This window comes from Camelus dromedarius, chromosome 32, assembly GCF_036321535.1.
Source record: "Camelus dromedarius isolate mCamDro1 chromosome 32, mCamDro1.pat, whole genome shotgun sequence".
Lineage (NCBI taxonomy): Eukaryota > Metazoa > Chordata > Mammalia > Artiodactyla > Camelidae > Camelus > Camelus dromedarius.
In genome coordinates, this window is record NC_087467.1 from 22,738,143 (window position 1) to 22,757,897 (window position 19,755).

At 55.1% G+C, this 19,755-nt stretch overlaps 1 protein-coding gene across 7 annotated transcripts in view; it reads right to left on the reverse strand.

The window, feature by feature from the left end:
* The window catches only part of PIEZO2 (piezo type mechanosensitive ion channel component 2), a 281,019-nt gene extending 270,919 nt beyond the window's left edge, over positions 1-10,100 (reverse strand). For 5 of the 7 annotated variants that reach the window (XM_031439202.2, XM_031439203.2, XM_031439201.2 and 2 more), the window contains exon 1: positions 9,788-10,100. In XM_031439202.2, the coding sequence (XP_031295062.2) occupies positions 9,788-9,851 (64 nt within the window). In that variant the 5' untranslated portion in view covers positions 9,852-10,100. The remainder of the gene's footprint in view (positions 1-9,787) is intronic. The other 2 variants (XM_031439204.2, XM_064481624.1) reach the window with 1 other exon arrangement.
* Positions 10,101-19,755: the final 9,655 nt, after the last annotated feature.

Consider the following 19,755-nt stretch of genomic DNA (forward strand, 5'->3'; position numbering starts at 1 on the left):
CCACACCTGATGAGAGAGACCACAGCCTACATTTACGTATCCACGCGCCACATGGGTACCGGCGACGCTGTCTAGAGAAAAACGCTGGAAACAAGGTAAATGTGTGCTCATCACGGGTTCATTCAAGGTACATGAGGAAGACACAAGGCGCCGACGCTAAACGATGGGCGTGTTTACGAAGCACCCGCAGCTGAAATACACACCCGAGAACAGGTGCACAGACGACAAAGCCCCTTAGCGAGCCCCGAGCAGCTGAGCCCTCGCACAGCCCGCCGTGGCGCCCGGGCGTCTAGAGAGGACGGCGGACCGGGAGCCGGGGCGGCTGGGAGCTGCGGACACCACGGGGAGCCTGGAATCTCTCTTTAATGTCTGCCTCCCGTGCTGCTTAGCTCTGAAGGAGAAAGAAGAAACGAGGTGACAGGAGAACACCTTTCCCTCTGTTCTTATTGAAAACTGAGGCGCCGGCGGCGTGCCAGTAACTGAACCAGGGGTGCGCAGGTGGGAAAGCGATGAAGGATACGGACCAGCAGAAAACCAGACGGGCGTGTTCTCTGACACTGGAGTCAACCAGAGCCGGGGCCACCCTCAGACAGGAAGGGCCAGGCTCACGGACAGACCGGACTGTCGCGTGATTTAGTGAGTTCAGGGAAATGTCTCAGTTCTGGGAGAGGGGCAAGAAAAGCTGGTCAAATTCAGGGGGAAATTTTAAAGCGTGACTGGGAGAAGAAAGGCACAATGGACTATTGTTTGGGGCAGGGGAAGGTAATTAAATTTAGTATTATTTTTAATGGAGGTTCTGGAGATGGAACCCAGGAGCTCATGCACGCTAAGCACGTGCTCTACCACTGAGCTCTGTGCTCCCCACACCCACAGACTATAAAACCACACTTCACGTACGATCTTTCTAAGAAAATGCATTATATGCACGTTCAAATTTATAAAGCACGATTACAGCGCAGCCCCTGTTGCCAAGTTATTCTAGACAGAGTCTGTTTGACTAGCACCTTCTCCCCGTCTGGAAGACCAGCACCACATTTAATACACTTTCCAGGACGAGATGTAACGGGCAAACGCAAGCACAGACACGTCGGAACAGACTACCGCTCCCTGGCGCACAGAGAAGGTGACATCTGAGGTTCGTGCCCCTCCAGGTAGGAACTTCGGGACGATACACCTTCATGAAAAAAATAACTGCTTAAAATACCTGGATATTCAATTTAAGAGATGCCTTTGTAAATAACCTCAGGGAGGATGGTTTAAACGCTGGAAAACAGCCCAGAGTGGTGACCAGCCGAGCCCCGTGAGTGAGGAGGGGGACTGTCAGGCTGGGGCCCCGGGGGTCCAAAATGCATCGTGACTCTGAGGCGATGATGCAACGGCCAAGATGACGACGCACTGAAAATCACTGCTGAAGAGGTTTGTGGTGGCTGCTGAGAAATTTCAGGGAGCTGGGGGCTTCTGGGAAGGACTGGCTCACCGGAAACAAGCCCCATTTTATGACCATCCCTCTCCCCCCAGCCCTGGAATCTGACCTTCACTCCTCTCTCCCAGGCCAGCGCTGCAGCTGCTCTGGCGGCACGGGGGTGGGGCCTGGCCGAGGCCTCACGGCTCACCTGCGGCTCTGAGGTCAGGCCCCAGGCCACCAGTGGAGACGCAGGAGGAGGAGGAGCGGGAGGAGGAGAGTGGAGGCTTCGAAGGGCGGAAAGCGCGCACCCCCACCTCCCCTACGGGGACTCTGCCCTGGAGGTTTCTGTGCAGCCCACATTTCCTGTTCTGGAAAACACAACTGTACAAATGTCCAGCTAAGCTCTCACCAGGTCTACAAGGTCACTGAAATGTCAGCCTCTGTGATGAAATTCAGTATCTTCCTCGAAACGTCTTTTTCTGATTCACACCTGTCGACACTGTTCTGGGCCCGACGATCTCCTCCAGTCGGTAACCCTGTGCAGTGGCTTTTTCTTTGCAGACATGGTTAGTCATAAACTCCAGGTGGTAAAATTCTTTTCTTTCTGCAAAGCTACACACAGCCGATTCTACACCAGACCCAACCATGCGTTTTGCTTTTCTTGTTGTTAACACCATGGATGGCGCGTGGTGGCTGGGACTCTGTCTTCACGGTGGGTGACGGAGAACCACAGAAATATTAGGATTGCAAGACCTAAACTTGACGGTCTCCTTCGTGACCAACTGTTCTATAAAATCCCCAATCAAATACCTAACATGATCCAAAATTATTTTCCTTAGCAGTTCCTGACAATTCTTACTGATTGAGTGTGAAGAAACAGAAGTAGGAGGGTTATTAAGAGAGCAGAACAATTTAGATGTAAAAATTCTGGTGTGTTGGCTAAAATAGTGCTTTATACTCATACCTTCCAACATTGGAAGACAGTGCGTGCAGAAATATTACTGGAGGGTCAGGAAAATATGTCTTGGCCTCAAACACCCCATTTTCACTGTGATTGAGGGACAGTGTTTCCGTGACTTGGCAAAGTCCCAAGTCATGATGAACAGGATGGAGACCTGGTCTCCAGACCATTAGACCAGGGTGCGTCCCAGAACACGTGCCGCCCAGATCCCCGAGCAAGGGGGACGGGACGGTCCCTCAGCGAGGCCAGAGCAGCATGTAGGCACAGTCAGGAAGCAGGAGGAGGCAGGACTGGGGTCCACGCAGACCCATCACTCGCGCCCACGGCGCTCTGGTTCAAACGTCTCAGCTCGCTAACGTTCCGCCCCCTTCCTCGTCTTCCGCACCTGTGGCCAAAACTGCTGACTCGGTGAATTCGACCACAACAGAAAACAGATCGATCTGTGTGGTTCCAGGAGAGCTGAAAACATTTTAAAAAATAATACACATTCAAGGATGATGCTCTGTGCAAGCTTTACCCTGGCAAGTGGGCTTTTCTGCCGCTACTTTCTCACTGCGAAGCAAGGAAAAGGTGTCAATGGCCGTGCTGGTAAGACTCACATTTACCAGAGCTGCAGAGCAGTGAACTAGACCGCCGTGGGTTTTACACTCAGAGACGTAGTAAACCAGTAGCTCTGAGGCGCTGGACTCAACTCTGTTTTTAGACAGCTGAGATGGTCAAGGGGAAAAGTTAGTCCATGACTGCTGGTCAGTCACTTGGCAACACTGCTTCAGCGTCCTGGGTGCCACAGCCCAGGCTGGCCAGCTGAAAAGCAAGATGGAAGACAGTCCTTGCGGTTAAGAAACCTGCGATGCCATATAACCACTGCAAGGGAGCAGCGAGCGACGGCGCAGGGGTCTTCCAGCCCAGCGGACCGGGAGGAGCGGGGACCAGCGGACGGACCACCCTCAGTAACAGGTCTTGTCCCCAGGCTTCCTTGGAAACTGACTGGAACTGCAAACTGTCTGCGCGTGGAAACCACGTTGCTCTCAGAGCAGGTCCTCTGACTCACCTCTGACTAACAACGTGCCTAAGTTCTGCGTCTGCAGCTACTAAGGCGACCTAAGCTGTATTAGTGTTTCCTGGTGGTCAGGCACGGCACCAGGAGTTTGACCAGCACCGTCAGCACCCATCTGAGTAGCAACATGTTTTCTAAGAGAAGCCACTGAAGAACAGAGAGGTTAAGCAACTTGATCAAGGTCACACAGCAAGTGCGACAGGCCCAGATCAGGACCGAAACAAGCAGGCGTTAGAGTGGGGCACATTTCCCCTTGGATGTCAGAAACTATATGCCACAAACAGAAGGAGGAGGAGGAGACAGAATGGTGTGTTTCCTGTGGGCGGAGCAAGCCCTAGGGGGGACGTGCTACTTTGGGCACCAGGGCCCTTCCTGGTAAAAGCCCAAATGCCCAGTGAGATTACAGCCCCGTACAAACACCCCTGCATCTAGACCATCCCTGCCTCCACCGTCCTCAGCTCTCCCCCACTCAGCCGAAAGGTCCAGCCTCACTGACCGGTGACAGGAGGGAAAAGCTCACGTGGCACAAGGATGAGAAGCTGTCACCCCTTTTGTCCACAAACATCTACACTTTAAAAGAAGAGACCTGGGACTCCAAGAAATGCAGTGGGAAAGTAACTCCCTCCGAGAGCAGTTAGTCCTAGCAGAGCCTCCCCCACTCCCAGGCGCGGGAAGCTGCAGCAGAAGACCAGAACCAACCACACAGATGCGTCAGATCCACTCTGTTTCAGTCCATTCTTGTTTACGCAATGCATGAAAAATTTGAAATTCACATAGAAAAAAGCTTGAATACCCATCAGTAACACCCCAGCAGAGCTGAAAAGAATTCAAAAATAGCCGACTATTAATCAGAAAGCGTCACCACCCCATAAGGTAAAACTAGGCAGACAACAGTTGTATGTTCTGCAGGGGCCTGGGGAGGCATTTAAAAAATATTTTTAAATTACTATTATTTAGTTTTTTAATCCACCAATAAACAGGAAAAATGTAAAACTGTATGCTATCACTCACAAATTTTTTAATGATTTAGCTAAATGCTCGGTGCCCATTAGATAATTACTGGGCTGTCCAAAAACGATGAAATTGCCTCAAACTGTGTGTCTGACACGCTCCTTCTTACGTTTGGTCTCCCCATTTTTCTCGACCCCACCATGTCCTAACGGGTCTGAAAGGCCCAGAGGAGGGCCTGATGGGTGTGGTAAGTTCCTCTGGGCTTGTCTCTCACAGCCAAGTATTTTTCAAGTGTTTTCCAATTCAGCCTTGTATTTAGCCTCAGTTCGACCGGGTATTCACTTTATTCTGTTTACCTGATTCTATGTCCTCGAAACGACCGTTTAAATCTATAAATCTTGCCACATGTACTGTTTTACATGACACGCGTTGTGCCATCGCATTGTTCTGACATCAGTTGTTAAACACCCAGGTGTGCTTACACTATTCTCAGTTCTGGACATTTATGGAACAAACTGTAATATTATGTGCCTCTGCAACGTCATAAAATCCCCTAAAAGGAAAATGCCCCTGTAAGCAGAGGTAAGTAAAAAATAAGACTAGGACTCTGTGCTGTACACCAGAAATTAACACAACGTAACTGACTACACTCCAATCTAAAAAAGAGCATAAAATCATACCGAAGACTGTGGAAATCACAGTACAGCATCTGAAAGGCAGAAGTGAACGCTGTCACTGCAGTTCTGGGGAGACTTGTTTAAGCAGGATGCAATGCAGATGCACAGAACATTGAGTCAAACCGGGGAGAACCCTGACCGCTAGGAGCCCTCCTGCCACACAAGCCAGCCTTCAGTTGCACCCTTGGGCTCCGGAGCGGGATGAACTGCCTTCACGGGGATCCCTCCCACTCAGCTCAGGCTCCCTCTGACACGTCTCCGCGTGTGTCTGCTGATTTCCACCCCGACTCCCCTCCAGCCTGCCTGCTCTTCCACCATCCTCCGAAATGCAGTTGCAACACCTCTTTTCGAGCACCCGCAGGGGTCAGGCCTTATACGAGGTGTGCGGAGCACACGGTCTCACGACCACCCCAGGAAGGAAGTATTAACATCTCCAATTCACAGAAAGAAAAGAGAAGCAAACAAGCAAAAGCAACTCCGTGATCGTGGAGTCAAAGGCAGGGCCAGGATGTGAGCAGAGGCGTCCCAGACAGCAGGCCACCCACCCTCCCCCAGCCCCAAGTGCCCTGCGCACCTGGCTGCAAGCAAGCACAGCTGGCCGGGGAGGGACACACCTGGTGACAAACTGCAGGGCGGACGCACGACTCCAGCCTCCACAGCAAAGGGGACAAAACGGTCTTGCCCGTCTGCATTTACGAAGTATTTCATTTCTGATTTAAACTATAAATTCCTGCTTCTTTCACTGGCGCTCTTGTCCCTTCTGTAAGTAACAGCACCTCCCTACGTGAGGCTGCGGAGGTGAGGCGGGAAGGGGGTGAGCTGGAGGCTGCCCGGCGCCTTCGGCGGCTCCAACCTCAGACCCCCCCAGAGCAGGGTGGGGCGGGGGTGCGCTAGACCCTGCTGCGCTTCAGCAGTAGTTCTTGGGGTGGGTGAGGGTGATTTCAACAAGACACACGCTGCACGGGGAAAGCGACCACGCAGTGGAGAGACAGTTACACTGAGACCCAGCCACACCCGCACATATCCCAAAAGCGACTCCAGGTTTTTGTTCGGCTTTTAATCCCACTACGTCTAAAGGGAAATTTGAGATTCCTCCTGGAGCTGAAACAGCGTCCAAGTGTGACTCTTCCTTGGGCACCAGGTGGCTGGTTGCCTCCTTTTGTCTGCGACTCAGCTGCTGTCCTGCTCTGCTCTTTCCTAAGCTCCGGCCACTTCATTTAAGGGACACATCAGTGTGTGAGGCCACGTGGCTCTGCCCCTCCTGGACCAAACTGGTCTGTCCAAGCCAGCCTCCCCTCGCCTCCTCCGAAAGTAAGGTTAAGTCAGCTCTTCCAAGAAAGACACGAGGGACTCCAAGCCACAGAGGCCAGAGGGAGGGAGTGACCAGCAGCGTGTGACCAAGACCAGGCCACCCTGTCCCCAGCCCAGGAACGGACTCACAACACGTCCCTTCAAGTCGGGTGGGACCAAGGAACCATGCGCAGAGGAAATAAATGTAGTAAGATCTCTGAAATGCTCCACACCGACCAGATATTATTTTAATGAGTAAAGACTGCATAACGTTCTGGGAGAGCTCGTCTGTGCTTTCTTTCACATCTCTTCTGAAGGAAAAAGTCAGGGCGACCACCCAAGGTGCCATAAACAATTCTAGAGGTCTTTACAGTTCCCAGTGTCTTCTGGTGTAGGACAACTTGTCACCAGACGTCCCCTCTGGATGGTAAACAACACCGTATACTGTGGTTCTGCTCTGCTTCTAACACGCAAGAGCCACAGAACACCTGCACTGAAAAGGCCTGATGTCACGTCTCACCTCTCTGCAAATTTCTTTCAGCAGGAAGAAGAGAGAACTCTCAAACATCGGGTTAAACACAGTGGCGTTCATGGTCAATGCCCATCCTTAGTGGCAAGACGGGAGCATCCACACTGCAGAAACACTTCAACATCGAGGTTAGAGAAGCGGGTTTAAAGAGAAAAATGAAGCTTCTGCAAAGGCTCGGCTTTGAAGGCTGCCTTGCCCAGATGTAAAAATAGACGGCTAAAATGCAAAAATCAATCCTAACAGCCAGCGGATCGTTGTCCTCTGCAGGCCCAGGACATCAGGGAAACCTGAATATTTGATTTAGCACCACCTTGGGAGTAGGCAGCCCTGAAAACCCTCCAATCACCTTGAAAATACGCGCTTCCTCTGCGAGAGAACTGACTGCTCACGCCAGGCGACACCCACCCTGCCCACTCTGTCCCTGCAAGTACGGTACAGACAGGAAGCCCATCAGTCGTTGGAAGAGGGTCTGGGTCTTTCTTCAGCAGCCGCTGACAAGGGAGGGATCAGTCGGGGCTCAGTGCGCGGCTCATCGCAGGGTCTCTGCTCTCTTCCAGGCAGCCGGCGAGGTCCCAGGTCCAGGTCCTCTCCCTCCCCCAGGTCGGCTTTCCATGGGGGAAGGCGAGCAACGGGGAGGGGGGAGCAACAGGCTCTCCGCGGAGCTGGGGCCCCACTGCCCTCAGGTTGGGAGACAATGGACAGCATCGCCCCACCCCGTGCGTGCGCCCCCACCCAGCCCACACGCTCACACCCAGGTTAGCCTCCCTGCACCCAGAAGGCGGAGGGAATCCAGGGAATGAGCTGCAGAGGGAAGGAGGCCACGGCTGGAGCCAGGAAGCAGGAGGGAGGGCGGACAGGCGGGCAGGCGCGGCCCTCCTTGTCCCGGGGTCCCTGGATGCCGCGCTCCTTCCAGGAAGGCCCAGGCACAAATGCGCGGCCCCCGCCCCCAGCGAGCCTGGCTGGAGCCCCAGGCTGCCCAGGGGCGGTGACCACATTGTGGGGCCCAGGGGCGACAGGAAGAGGCTTGGAGCGGGAGGGGGAACGGCCGGAAGAGGGCCGGACCCCGTCTCCGGACAGTGGTCCTTGCTCCTCCCGCATGCGTCCCCGGGAGCCCTGCGCTCTCGCCTCGCGTCTGGGGCACCAGAGCTGGGAGGGCGGCGCGCCCCAACGCTTGGGAGGGCAGAGCTCGATAGTTCTGCATGCTTTGCTGTGTAGACCACCACAAGTAGTTTGGATGACACAGCCCCGATGCCAACGACGGCAAAGCACGCGGCCAAGGAGCAGGGTCCTGCAAGTGCCCAAGCTCAGCACGAGGCCACTGGCCATCAGCAGGTAACCCCTGCTGTCCTACCCCCTGCTAAGTGTGAGAGTCAGCGCGGGCCCACCTCACTGACAACCGCAAATCGGCCCACACTGAAAGCTGCTGGGTACCCCAGGACAACTTCTATTCGCAAATGGGGACTGAGCCAGGCAAGCTGCCTGGCCCTTCAGACACACGGCGGGTCCCCAGGCTGGATTCGACCCGGGTTGGCACATCCAGAAGCAACTGTGCTGTTCCCCAAGATCGTTTTCTCAAAGCCTTTTTTCTTCCCAAACTCGGGCAAATTGGAGGGCAGAGAGGCCCACACCAGCTCTGTGGAAGCTGCCCTCCTCACCTACGTTATCAAGGACAAAGGTCCCTGCAAAACGGTCCTGCCTGGAAACTCACTTGGCAGAGGCCAAGCCCGGCAGGCGCCCTGCCCCTCCTCCTGCCCGAGGACCAGGCCTCCTCCTCCCTAAGGGCTGTTTGCATGCCGAGAGCTTTCTTGGGTTTTCCGCTTCGGGTTCCTGCGTGTTCATACTCAGACTACAAAATCTCCACCACCACGTGGCTGGAATTGACCCTCACGACCCTTCCAGAGCCCCCTCTCCATTACTGGCTCAAATAAAACACTTCACACAGGTGAGCTCTTGAGTCTGCAACCTCTTGCAAAACGGGAAAAGGTGGCCTTTTCTGCGAGGGCCGGGCTGTCTGTGAAAATGGGATTGCTGCTTGGTGAGAAGTGCAGCTTTCCGGCTCTGGTGGGGGAGGGAGAAAGCTGGCGCCCACAGTCACGCTTGGGAGTGGGGTTCAGGGCAGCAGACGCCGTCTGCTAGAAGAGAAACTCAGAAACGCTCGCTCCAAGCTCGCGGCGGGTCGGTGTCTTTTCACGCCCTGCCAGCCGCGTAGAAATGGGGAGATCCTTGCCTGGGAGTCGGTGAGGCTCCCTTCTGGCCCTCCCGTCGCCCTCGGAGTCCCAGGGCTGCCTTCTAACCCTTCAGGGATCGGTCAGGACCTGCGCTCGCAGCCTCCACGTCCTGGGCTTTGCTGTAGGGGCTTTTGAGAGAGTGAGAGACTTCAGGGCACCATTTCCCTGTATCTCCTCCCTCTGCCCTTTTTAGAGCGACCGCAGTCCTTCAGTTCTTCCCTACCAGTTGCTGGGATACGGGATGGGGAGACGGTCTAGGAACCGTCTGCATGCACCGTGTGCCCTGAGCTCGGGGACAGGAGAAGGGGGACTCTCGTCCTGCGCTGTGCCTGGGACGGAAATCTGCAACGTTCCAGCCAGATCTGTATCCTCTGAGCACGAGTTAGCGCCCCACAAAAGAAACTCCACGTGTGCCTGTGTGCAGCGCGGTCTCCAGCACGCGCGCCAAGCCCGGTCGCCCGGACTCTGCAGCGGGACGGTTCAGAGACCTCGATCGTGGAGACCCCGGTGGTGCGCCCCAGCGCGGGAACTCAGGGCGCCGCGCTGTGGCACCCGGGACCGCGGGGCCGGCTTCCAGAACCGAGTCCCGGAGTCCCGGAGTCTGTGACCTGGGTTTGCTCCCGAGCTCGCCCACTCCCCAGGCACCCCTCTCCCTTCCCCTGGAACCTCAGAGCGGGGAAAACACTCACCTACTGCCAGGCAGATGGGGAGCAGCAGCCTGAAGATGAGCCCACACACCACCTCCGAGGCCATCGCTTCGGACAGGCAAGTTCGAGCAGAGGGGCGCGGCTCGAGGGTCCCTAGGACCGGGGGGCCAAGTCCATGCCCGCCTAGATTCTTCTGCAGCCGGCGGCTCGCAGCCGCCTGGGCATCTCCTCGGCGAGGGCCGCCGCGCTGTGCGCCCCGAGGGCGCGCTCCCTGATCTCTGGGCCGCCCCTCACCAGGCTCTAGGTAGCCCCCTCGCCGGGCGCCCGGCCCTTCACGGCCGGCCCATGAAGCGTGGACTCCCCAGTCCCGCGGCGGCGGCTTCTGCAGAGGGTGGCGGAGAGCGGAGCAGTGGATGGGGCACTTGGGGAAGCTCCTGCGGGGCGGCGCGAAGAGGAGAGGGGCGAGCGGGGCGTGCTGTCCCTTCGTCGGCTCCTGGGACGCCGCTCAGGGGCGGAGGGGGCGTCTTCTCCACCGAGACTCCTCTGCAGCCCAGGCGCCTGGGCGGCCGGCCGGGCCCTCTGCCCAGGCAGCTGCCGCGCGCCGCCCTTGGCCCGGGCTCTCCAAGCGGCCCCGCGGCGGCTCCCCCAGCGGCGCGCGCTCAGCCTCTGCGCCCCCGGGCTGCGGGCCGGAGAGACCCGGGCGGGAGCGGCCGGGCGCGCGGAACCATCCCCGCCAGCGCGGGGCTCTCGTGACGCACGGGTCGGCGGGTGGCGTGCGAGCGTGGGCAGGAGTCGAGACGAAAGCTCACGAGGGAGTCAGGCTCCACTCCCTCCTCCACGGCCTCAACTGAAAGAAAAAAAAAAAGATCACCGAACGCCGCCCGGCGACCCGCGCGGTGCAGCCTCGCCCCTGCCGCGCAGCCCCGGCTCCTGGGCGGGTGTGCGCTCCTCCACCTTCAATGAAACTTTCGGAGCCGCGCTCGCGGACGGGCGTGCGCCCAGGCCAATGGGAGGGCGGCTCGGGAGCGGCGCACAGGGTCCCGCCCCTGGGCGGCTCGCGCGGCGGGCGCGGGGCCGGGGCGCAGGGGGAGCCCGGGCCTCCCGAGTTGGGGGCCCTGGCGCGGTGGCTCGAACGCGCCGCTCGCTCCCCAGCCCCTCAGCGCTGCTCGGCCCTGCGCTTCTGCAGAAGGAAGGAACCAGCCTGGCCGCGTGTCCACAGGCCGCGCCCCTGAGCTCACCCCAGCCCAGGGAGTCGAGGAATCATGCCCAGGCGGGATAGGAGAGCAGTCAGGGCCTTGAACAACTTTGTGGGACTCTCGCGTGTGCCAGGGCCACACGTTCCCACTTGCACCGATGGAGAAAAATAAAAGCAGAATTAATCCAGTGACCCTGGCCATAGTTAACCTTGTGAGGCATTTCAGCTCCGACTGTGCTCTGGGAAATCCCGGGTCTTTCCAAGGATGGGCATAGGGTTCAGATGTGCCATTTTGTGTATCTGGAAGAAATCGTGTTTTCTCCTCAGGTGGGTGTGCTGCTTCCACAGCCCCTGGAAGACAACACCCTGCTCCCGTTCTCCTAACCTCCCTGGTTCTCTAGGTCAGACCTGGAGAGAGCTGCTTCTAGCTGGGAGCCGCCAGCGTGCTGGGTCCCTCATTTCACGGTTATCCAACAGGCGAGGTCCGCTGGGGCGCTGCTGGCATCCTTGAGGGCCACAGGTAGATGATCTGACCTGTAGGGAGGGCCCTTCGGAACTGGCGTTTCCATCAGGACGGCAGAGAAGGAAGAATTTGATTTCCACGGCACACCAGCATTCTGGGCTTGGTTTGGTTTTAGATGATGGAAAAGTCTGCTGGTGGAAATTATGCAAACCTTGGTTCTCTGTGTTCACCAGATGGCCCTTTTTTGAGATAACAGTAAACTTGTGTTTCGAGCTCAGATGACTTCACAAGCTCCCTGAGAAAGACCAACGGTGCACCACTGCTTTTTATAAAACCTCGAAGCAGTGAAATCTTGTAAAGACACCCAGGAATTTAGACTATCTGTGTTCTCTGAAGCCCTCCAGAAGCCTGGAGCCCTGAACCCCAACTGTAGGCACGCCCCGCACCAGGACCACAGAAGACAACAGGAACTTAAATGATCAGCAGATCGCTGACTACTGCCAAGAACTGTTCTGTATTTCACAGAAGCCTGGTGTAAGTCTGCACCTGTTTCCCAAGTCTAGCGTTGTAGTGTTCATAGGTGGTGTCCCCTGTCTGTCTGTCTCTCTGGTACAGCTCGTTCCTGGGACCTGATCAGAAGGTCACAGAGCCCTCCTGAATTCTCAGTAACACCGTGTCACCACGTGCATCCTCAGTTCGACTATCTCGCCATGCTCTTCATAGGTTTCCCACACTAACACCAGTCTGGGTGTCTTCAACACCGCAGGCCTGGATGTCCATGTCGGGGGGTGACAGGCCATCTTACCCAGCATCCCTCCCGCTGGCGCTGCCGCCTCGTGCACCAGTTTGGCTGTTGGGTTTTTAGAGATTTGAAGACCTGGGTCCCATTTAGTCTTCCCAACACACACACTCAAGGAGTTTCAGTTGCCTACGCTGCGCCTAGAAGGACTGCGCCCTCCTGGCTGCAGCTCACAGTCACCGGGGAGCTTGCCATGACATCGAAGCGCTTGGTCTCCACACCCAGAGGTTCTGATTTGCCCCCGGCCCCCACGCCTGAGTTCTCGGGAAAGCTCTCAGGGGTCCTCAGGCGTGCAGGCAGAGTAGGGAACCACTGTCCTCACTCAGAACTCAGGAAACAGGCCACTGGGTTTGAAAACTAGCATCGCCAAAGCAAAGCCACCGTTCTGGAGCTGTGTTTTCACACTGGGCTTACGCAGCCCCGACGCAGAGCAGCGGTCGGTGGTGGTGCCTCTACAAGGGCTGTTTCACCCAAGAACTTCCCCAATCTGATAAGCAGCATCTAATAAGCAGGCAGGCTTATTTTTCAGGATTTTCCAGCCCACAGGACGCTGACTCCTTGGTCAGAAACCCTGCTTGGCCAGCATCCTTTATCCTCCATCTGAACTTGATCTGGCCTGAAACCTGCCTGAGCCAGGAAGCGCTTTGGGGAGAAAAACCTTCCACACTGAAAACTTATAAACATATTTTGATGTTTGATGAGCTCCTGAAGCCTCCTAAAAAGGCCTCCTGATGGTCCCCCACCCCCTCAAGGATCCATAAATACAATTTCTGAAAATCGGACTTCTTAAAAGAATGTTTTCTACAAAGAATGTTCATTTTAAAGTGACAAGGCTTCTGTTACCATGATGCTCCCAGCGACCGACACTCAAGGGAAATGACGTTTGTACAAATGTTCGCCTGTGCATTAGACCATTCACATATGTTAGATCATTAAAATACAGACATAGAGAGAGGTACGGAGACACACTTTTTTAAACATGTGAAGGCCCCCCCTCCTCTTTAAAACATCGTTAAATGACAGCATCCATTTCTCTTTAGGTGAAATGAGTTTGATGGCATGACCCCCAACTTCTGCAAAGGTGATAAGTTAAGCGCTGGTCACCCCACGCCTCCCTGCGTCCGCAGGGACCACTGATGGCTTCCCTGGGTCATTATCAAGACTTCAGTGCCCCGGATCCCTCTCCTGTACGGACAGCAATGCGACCTGCCCCACACGGAGGGCCAGGCCGGCGGGGCCAGCGCCCAGAGGTGGCCTGAGCACAGCAACCGGCCAGTGAACAGCAGCTGTCAGCAGGATGACTGTTGTCGCTGCTGTTGGAGAGCAAGGCCTGTTCCTGCGTCTCTGAGGCTGCCATGCCGAGACGCGGAACCCGGCTCTGAGCCTCAGAGAGGCGCGCTGGCTCTCGGCAACACGCCTAGAACTGCCGCGCAGTCGCGGACACATGTTCTCCCGAGCGTCTGCGTTCCAGCCCCAGAGAATGTGTCACTTTGTGCCTACGTGGGTTTCATCTCACCTGTTCAGCCTGTATCTCCTCGGAACCTTAATGTTCTCCCAACTGACAAAATCACCCAGAGACACCATTCTCGCCACAAATGCTAGTTTTCTCTCACGGGCTCAACATTCAGAGTTAATAACCCTTTTCAGTCCCATGCTGTGTCTGCCTCGGGTCAATAAACGTCCGCTCCAAGACCTTGTTAGCGTCTTGCGGAAGATCTCCATGGTGGGGACTGTCTCAAATGGCCACTTCACAAAACAGCGTTTCCCGAGGAATATAAAAGCGGTCAGCCTGGCACCTTCTCCTCCCAGCTAAGTCAGCAGAATCCCCGGGCACCCCCAGCCTGCAGGGAACACAGCGCCTCCCGCCAGCTTAGGGCACCTTCTCCCACGGGTGCACATGACCCCTGACACATGTGCTAAGCTCGTGTGTTCAGGGACACGCGTTGCTGCCTGTTCGTTCACAAACCACAACACTCGTCTACGAGGCAGGCTAGTTAGGGGCCACATGGTTTTTGGCTCTTGTACTTGAAAAACTTGGAAACTGAATGAAAACCTTTCCTCTCTGGCTGATATATTCTGTGGCTGCAGGGGTGTTTTTAGGCTGTCGATTTCACGGGTACAGCAGGAGTATTCTCAAGGTCTCCAAATTCCCCAAACCGAGAAACCCCTAGCAGTCTGTGGGAGGCAGCATCGTGTGCCGCCTCTGCCAAGGCGGCCACCCCCACGCAGTCTCACAGGGAGAACGCAGTCTCCCTCTGGTCGCCAGCTCGGATCTCGGTCCCCGGGTCGTCTTCCCGCTGGGCGTGCAGAAACCTTCTACCCTGGCCTGAATCAGGACAGTTTGTGAGCTGTCATGTGGATGGATTGAGAATCTGAAGCAGGCGGCTGATTTTGTCTGTGGATCAAGGACTTTGAAAAACCAGCCAACTGACATGCACATGTGCCTTGTTCTTCCAATCAGATTCTGGGCTTTCAAGACACAGGTTCATCTAGAAAGGGAGCAACAGAGCCGGCCACGCAGCAAAACATTGCTTCCAAATACTGACCTGCTCCCATGACACACTCACACGAACACACAGGTGTCTGTGTGTGTTCCTTACTGGGTAAGAAAGAGCTCCTGTGAAAACAAAGGCGCATGTAAGAGTTTGTTGTTTTTGGAAGACGGGCACATAAAGAAACGATGAGTTCACAGGGAGAGTGCTCTGCTGAAGCGCCTTGCCTGGGGGCCCAGACGCCCAGATGCCTGACTCGGAACAGGGAGCCGACATTCATTATTCACGGCCTCACCGTGAGCAGACGAGCTCGGGGCTGCCGGGCGGTGTTCTGAGTCCTTCCTCCTGAAGCCTGTGAAGAGGCTGGAGGTTTCACTTCGTCCAAAAAGACTCAGCAAACTCTGGGAAGAGTCTTTAAGAAGGGAAACTGGAACTCGCGGAACAACTTAGCAGTGAAATGTAGTCATGCAAAGCAAGGAACTGAACAAAAGAGGGCGAGTTTCGCTCTTTACCTGCGTCCACTGAGATAGGAGAAGCCTCCCTGTCTAAACCCTATGGGTGTGTGTTAGCTAATAAATACACACTTCAGAATGGTTTGGCTTCCAGCTGTGTTTCCTAAAACTCCATCAGGACCTCTTAAGTGGTCCTAGAAATGCTAACATTCTCTGTGAGCCTAAGTGATTTTCCTGCTCTGCTCATCAGCGATTTCAGATGCGGGTTTGCGCCGAGCGTGCGCAGGTCTGAGGACTGGCTCCTTCCGGTTATTAACATGAGCCTCCAGCTGGGACGCAGGCGTCCCTTTCCGTGACTGTCCAGTCAGCAAGGCTGAAGCCTCATTCACTTATTCTCCTGCAGTGCCACCTTTTGGCTAAAAGTAGATTGAAAAAATACACGTACCCCAAGTCGAGAGCAAAGCAATTAGGCGCTTTCAACAAACATCTCTCTCTTGCAGCCAAAAATATGCTGATAGCTCAAAAATGCAGCAGGGCAGAACCAACACAGCGCTGCCTTCATGAAGCGCCCATCCGGTAAAGACAGGCGGCAGTCGATAATCATAAATAATTAAGCGCTCGAGGCCCACGTGCAGAGAACTAAGGAGAGTTTGGTGTGACGGGAGAGGTGGATGCAGCTTATGCCCAGGGAGTGTGAGGACACACCCCTCCAGAGGCAGGTGCTTGCTGCAGCCTGAAGGCGGACTGTGGAGTCTGCAGAGGGTGCGCCCCACGAAGGCAGGACCTTGTTCTGTTCACTGCTGCATCCCCGCACCTGACACGGAGGCGGTCCACGGCAGCCCCTGTACCTGCCTGCTGACTGAAGGAAGGGGTTACCCAGGCGGGCAGGGAAGGGAGCGCATCACAAGGCAGGAAGGGCAGCCAGCATCCCAGAGGCAGAGGACAGCACGACGTGGTCAAGGAACTGTGAGCACTTCAGGATGTCCAGTGCACCAGCTGGGGGTGGGCGGGGAGGGGCGACACCTGCAGCTTAACCAGAGATCACGTGGCTCCCAGCCCAAAGCCTCTCTCTCCTTTTTAATTCACCTGTAACAGTCGCTAGCACTTGCTAAGCACGCATGGAGTACCGGACACACCCAAGCATACTACGGGGGCGAGGACACTGGGGCGCGCAGGTCCACACCCATCCTCTGCGCGCCTGCTGCTCCCTGCAGCCCGAGACGTGGGTGCATCACGGGGCGGGCGGAGGGGGGGGAGGTCTCCAGACCTGGCCGTGCGGCTCAGCTGGATCCCCCGCTGCAGGGCTTGTGTTGCTGAATCTTCTTTCCTTGACGTCTTCAGGCAGGAAGAGCACATGGACATGTGTTCTCCGGGCTGAGCCAACAAGAGGGTACTCTTCAGGCCCAGGACTGATCCGCATCGTCCACGACTCTCCCGCGGAGGGAGGGCATCGGACATTAGGCGCCAAGAAGCAAAGCAGACGTTGTCGGCTCTGAGAAGCCCAAACCCGTCTCCCCGTGGGTCAGAGGGAGAAGACTCCCTCTGGCTTGTCCAAAGAGCAGATAAACATCATGGCTTTTTCCAAGATTCCTTTAGGTCCTTCAAACAAGTGTTTGGCTTGTTTGTTTAGAGATGTGAGGAAATCACCCCTCTTACAAAAACAAGCAAAAGACACCAGGCTCCGCCCTCCCAGTCTGAGGGGGTTCCCATTCCAGGTCCGAACCTCCCTGTGGAGAGAGGGCTCAAGCCCCTGGCCACTGAGCTGCCCCAGGGTTCGATGCCCTTTCCCTTTCTAATGGGGAGAAAATGCCTTTTTGATATTGTTTTAAAAACTGAGAAAAGTAGACATTTCACAAAGCAAAACGTGCTACAAAATTCAAGATGAACAAACCACAAGTCTATAACGTGTCCTTTCCAAAAGACAACGTTCTGATGTCAGAAAGAGTGACCACATTCCTGGATGCCCTCAGATGCTCGGCCTCCCACCTTGAGTGAGTCCTGGACCCGCTGCCCAGTTTGCTAGTTCCGGTGCAAAACTAAAATGCGCACTTCTTGTTCAAAAAGTCCCTGAGAGTACTGAAAAATAAAGTAACTTCCCTTTCTTCCGTTGTCTTTCTCTCAAATTGCCACCACATTTTAAAAATTTGCCATTTCAGTTCTACAGGAAGGAAAATTTAAATTCAAATTATTAGCCAGAGGTCACCAGAAATCTCTGTACCCTGCAGCGCCAGCTTCCAATACAAACAAGCAGGTAACGCACGCACAGAATCGCCGAGTCCACACACCGGGCACCCTGCACCTTGCACGTGCGTCTGCACGTGGCTCTCAGCCGGACGGCTGACAGGCCGCACAGAACGAATCCCGTGCCCTTCCTGCCCCTTCTCCGCACGCCCGTGTTACCGGCGCTCTCTGCTTAGTGGACGGGTGAGCAACAAAGCACTAAAGGGAGAAGGAAATGAGTGTGGTCTTGTTTTCCCCTCTCTCTCTGTGTCCTCACTAAGCGTAAGGGGTCGGCTCCCCAGGGGAGTGACGCGCGCAAGACGGGGGATGATGGCTTCCCTGTGCCTCAGAAACGGATTCCTGTTCAAACAGAAGGCGTGTCCCTCTGGGGGCGGTCAGCGCTCCACCCCTTCCCCGGCCACAGGTACCACGCCCACCTTGCGCTCCCACGCAGGCGGGTCCCCTGGATGTTGGGGCTCGTGGCACCAGGAACGTCAAAGGCCACTGGAGCGGTGGACACGTGGACATGAGGACACGAGTATTGTGTGTTTCTCCTGCTCACGTCACACTCCGGTGTCCTGTGGACCCCGCTTGCAAAACACAAGTTCAAAGAAGAAAATACCGAAAATTTCGAGACAGGAGGAACAGAGCATCACTCCAAGTGTGGGGCCTTCCTGGTGGGGGCAGGGGCGGGGGCGGGGAGGGCTGGTGCCGGGTCAGGTCGGGCCCCCCCCCCCGGAGCTGCCCCGTCCGTGAGTGAGTGGGGTCCTCTCCCAGACCCTCACCCAGCTCTTCCCCTCCAGTGTGTGTCCATCTGTTGGCTCCCCCAACATCTAACTTCCTAAGATTGAAACCTACCACAGTCCAGCTGCTGGTGCCCCTGAGAATCCAGCCATCCGGGCCCAGGTGCTGCTGTAAATAACCGGCCAACATAAAATGTATGTTTCCAGGCTCCCCCAAGAGCAGTGCTGGGCCCCAGAAATCCTCTCCCTGACAAGGTCCTCACGCCAAGACCCCCTGGGCTGCCTGCTGCCCTCACCACACACGCCTGCAGAGACCCAGGTCTGCACGAACATGACGACAGTGAGATGCCACCGCTTCCCACGTTGTTTAAATAATTCGTGAAACTCACCCAAGAGAAAAAGCAGCTAACACACAGGAAGACGTGCAATCTCACTAAGACTAAGAGTAGAAAATGTAAAACCAACGTGAAGTAGAAGTTTTCACCCGTGAAACGACCGATTAACTTTAGACCGTGGTAACCGACGGAAACAAAAGTATGGGAGACAGACACCTTCGTTCCCTATTTAATCCAATGCGAATTTGAAGACCCCTTTCGTAAAGGAGTGAGGGAGAACCGTCCCACGTAAATTCTGTACGGTTACCCAAAGGGCTGATGCAAAATCAGGGAGAGACTTGCACCGGAAAATGTTCATTAAAGTATTGTTTGATAGCAGTGGAAACACTAGAAATAACCTACTTAGCAATAAGGAAGCAGATTGATGGATTTCGTGTATAGAAAACTATTCAAATGTTTTAATTAAGAAAAAGCAGTAGCAAGACGTTTCTGGTGTTACGTGAAAAAGGCACACATTCCTAGCTGAGCTATGCTTACATTGCATAAAATGCAGTACTCGGAGCAACAGGACAAAGGAATACACTTTGATTCATCCAGTGACAGAGTGTAATATTTTTCCCCCTTTTATCTTGGTTTGCAGCAACATTTTATGGTGTCTTTTGGGCAATTACACTTTTTTTTACTGTGATTAAATTCAGATACCATTTAATTTTCTCAGCAATTATGTGGTGACACTGATTTATGATTTGGCACAAGGAAGCCCATTTGACACACAGGGTTGTTATGAAAATAAAATGACGGGACACACGTGAACACACTGAATAACCTACAGTGAACTATGTAACACTGTAAACTATGAACTGTAATCCTTAGCTACTGTTTTGCTTCCAAAGCCGTCAGCTTTGGAAGGACTTCTCTGACAATACTGTCTACCAAGCACATCCCTCCCCGAGGGTCTGGGCCCCACTTACGCTGCGCCCTGGACAAGCAAGTCCTCTTGGTGCGACAACATGGCAGAAACTTAAATGTGAGGATGGAGACTTCAGGGCACTTCTTGTCCCTGTGGGGCGAGCAGTATGCTTCTTAAGACAGTTTCTAAGACATGGCGGCATTAGAGATCTCAGGAAGGAGTTCTGATTCAGAAGGAGGGGAGACAGCCCAACCATACGGACACGCCGTGAGCCGGAAGATCAGAAAGCCAGGGTGCGGCCGGCTGTGCGGCCTCCTCGCCAGGGAAGGCGGGACAAGCCAGAAGAGCCTTCTGGACCGCGGCCTGGGCCGAGGGAAACGAGGCAGCACTACAAGTGAGCC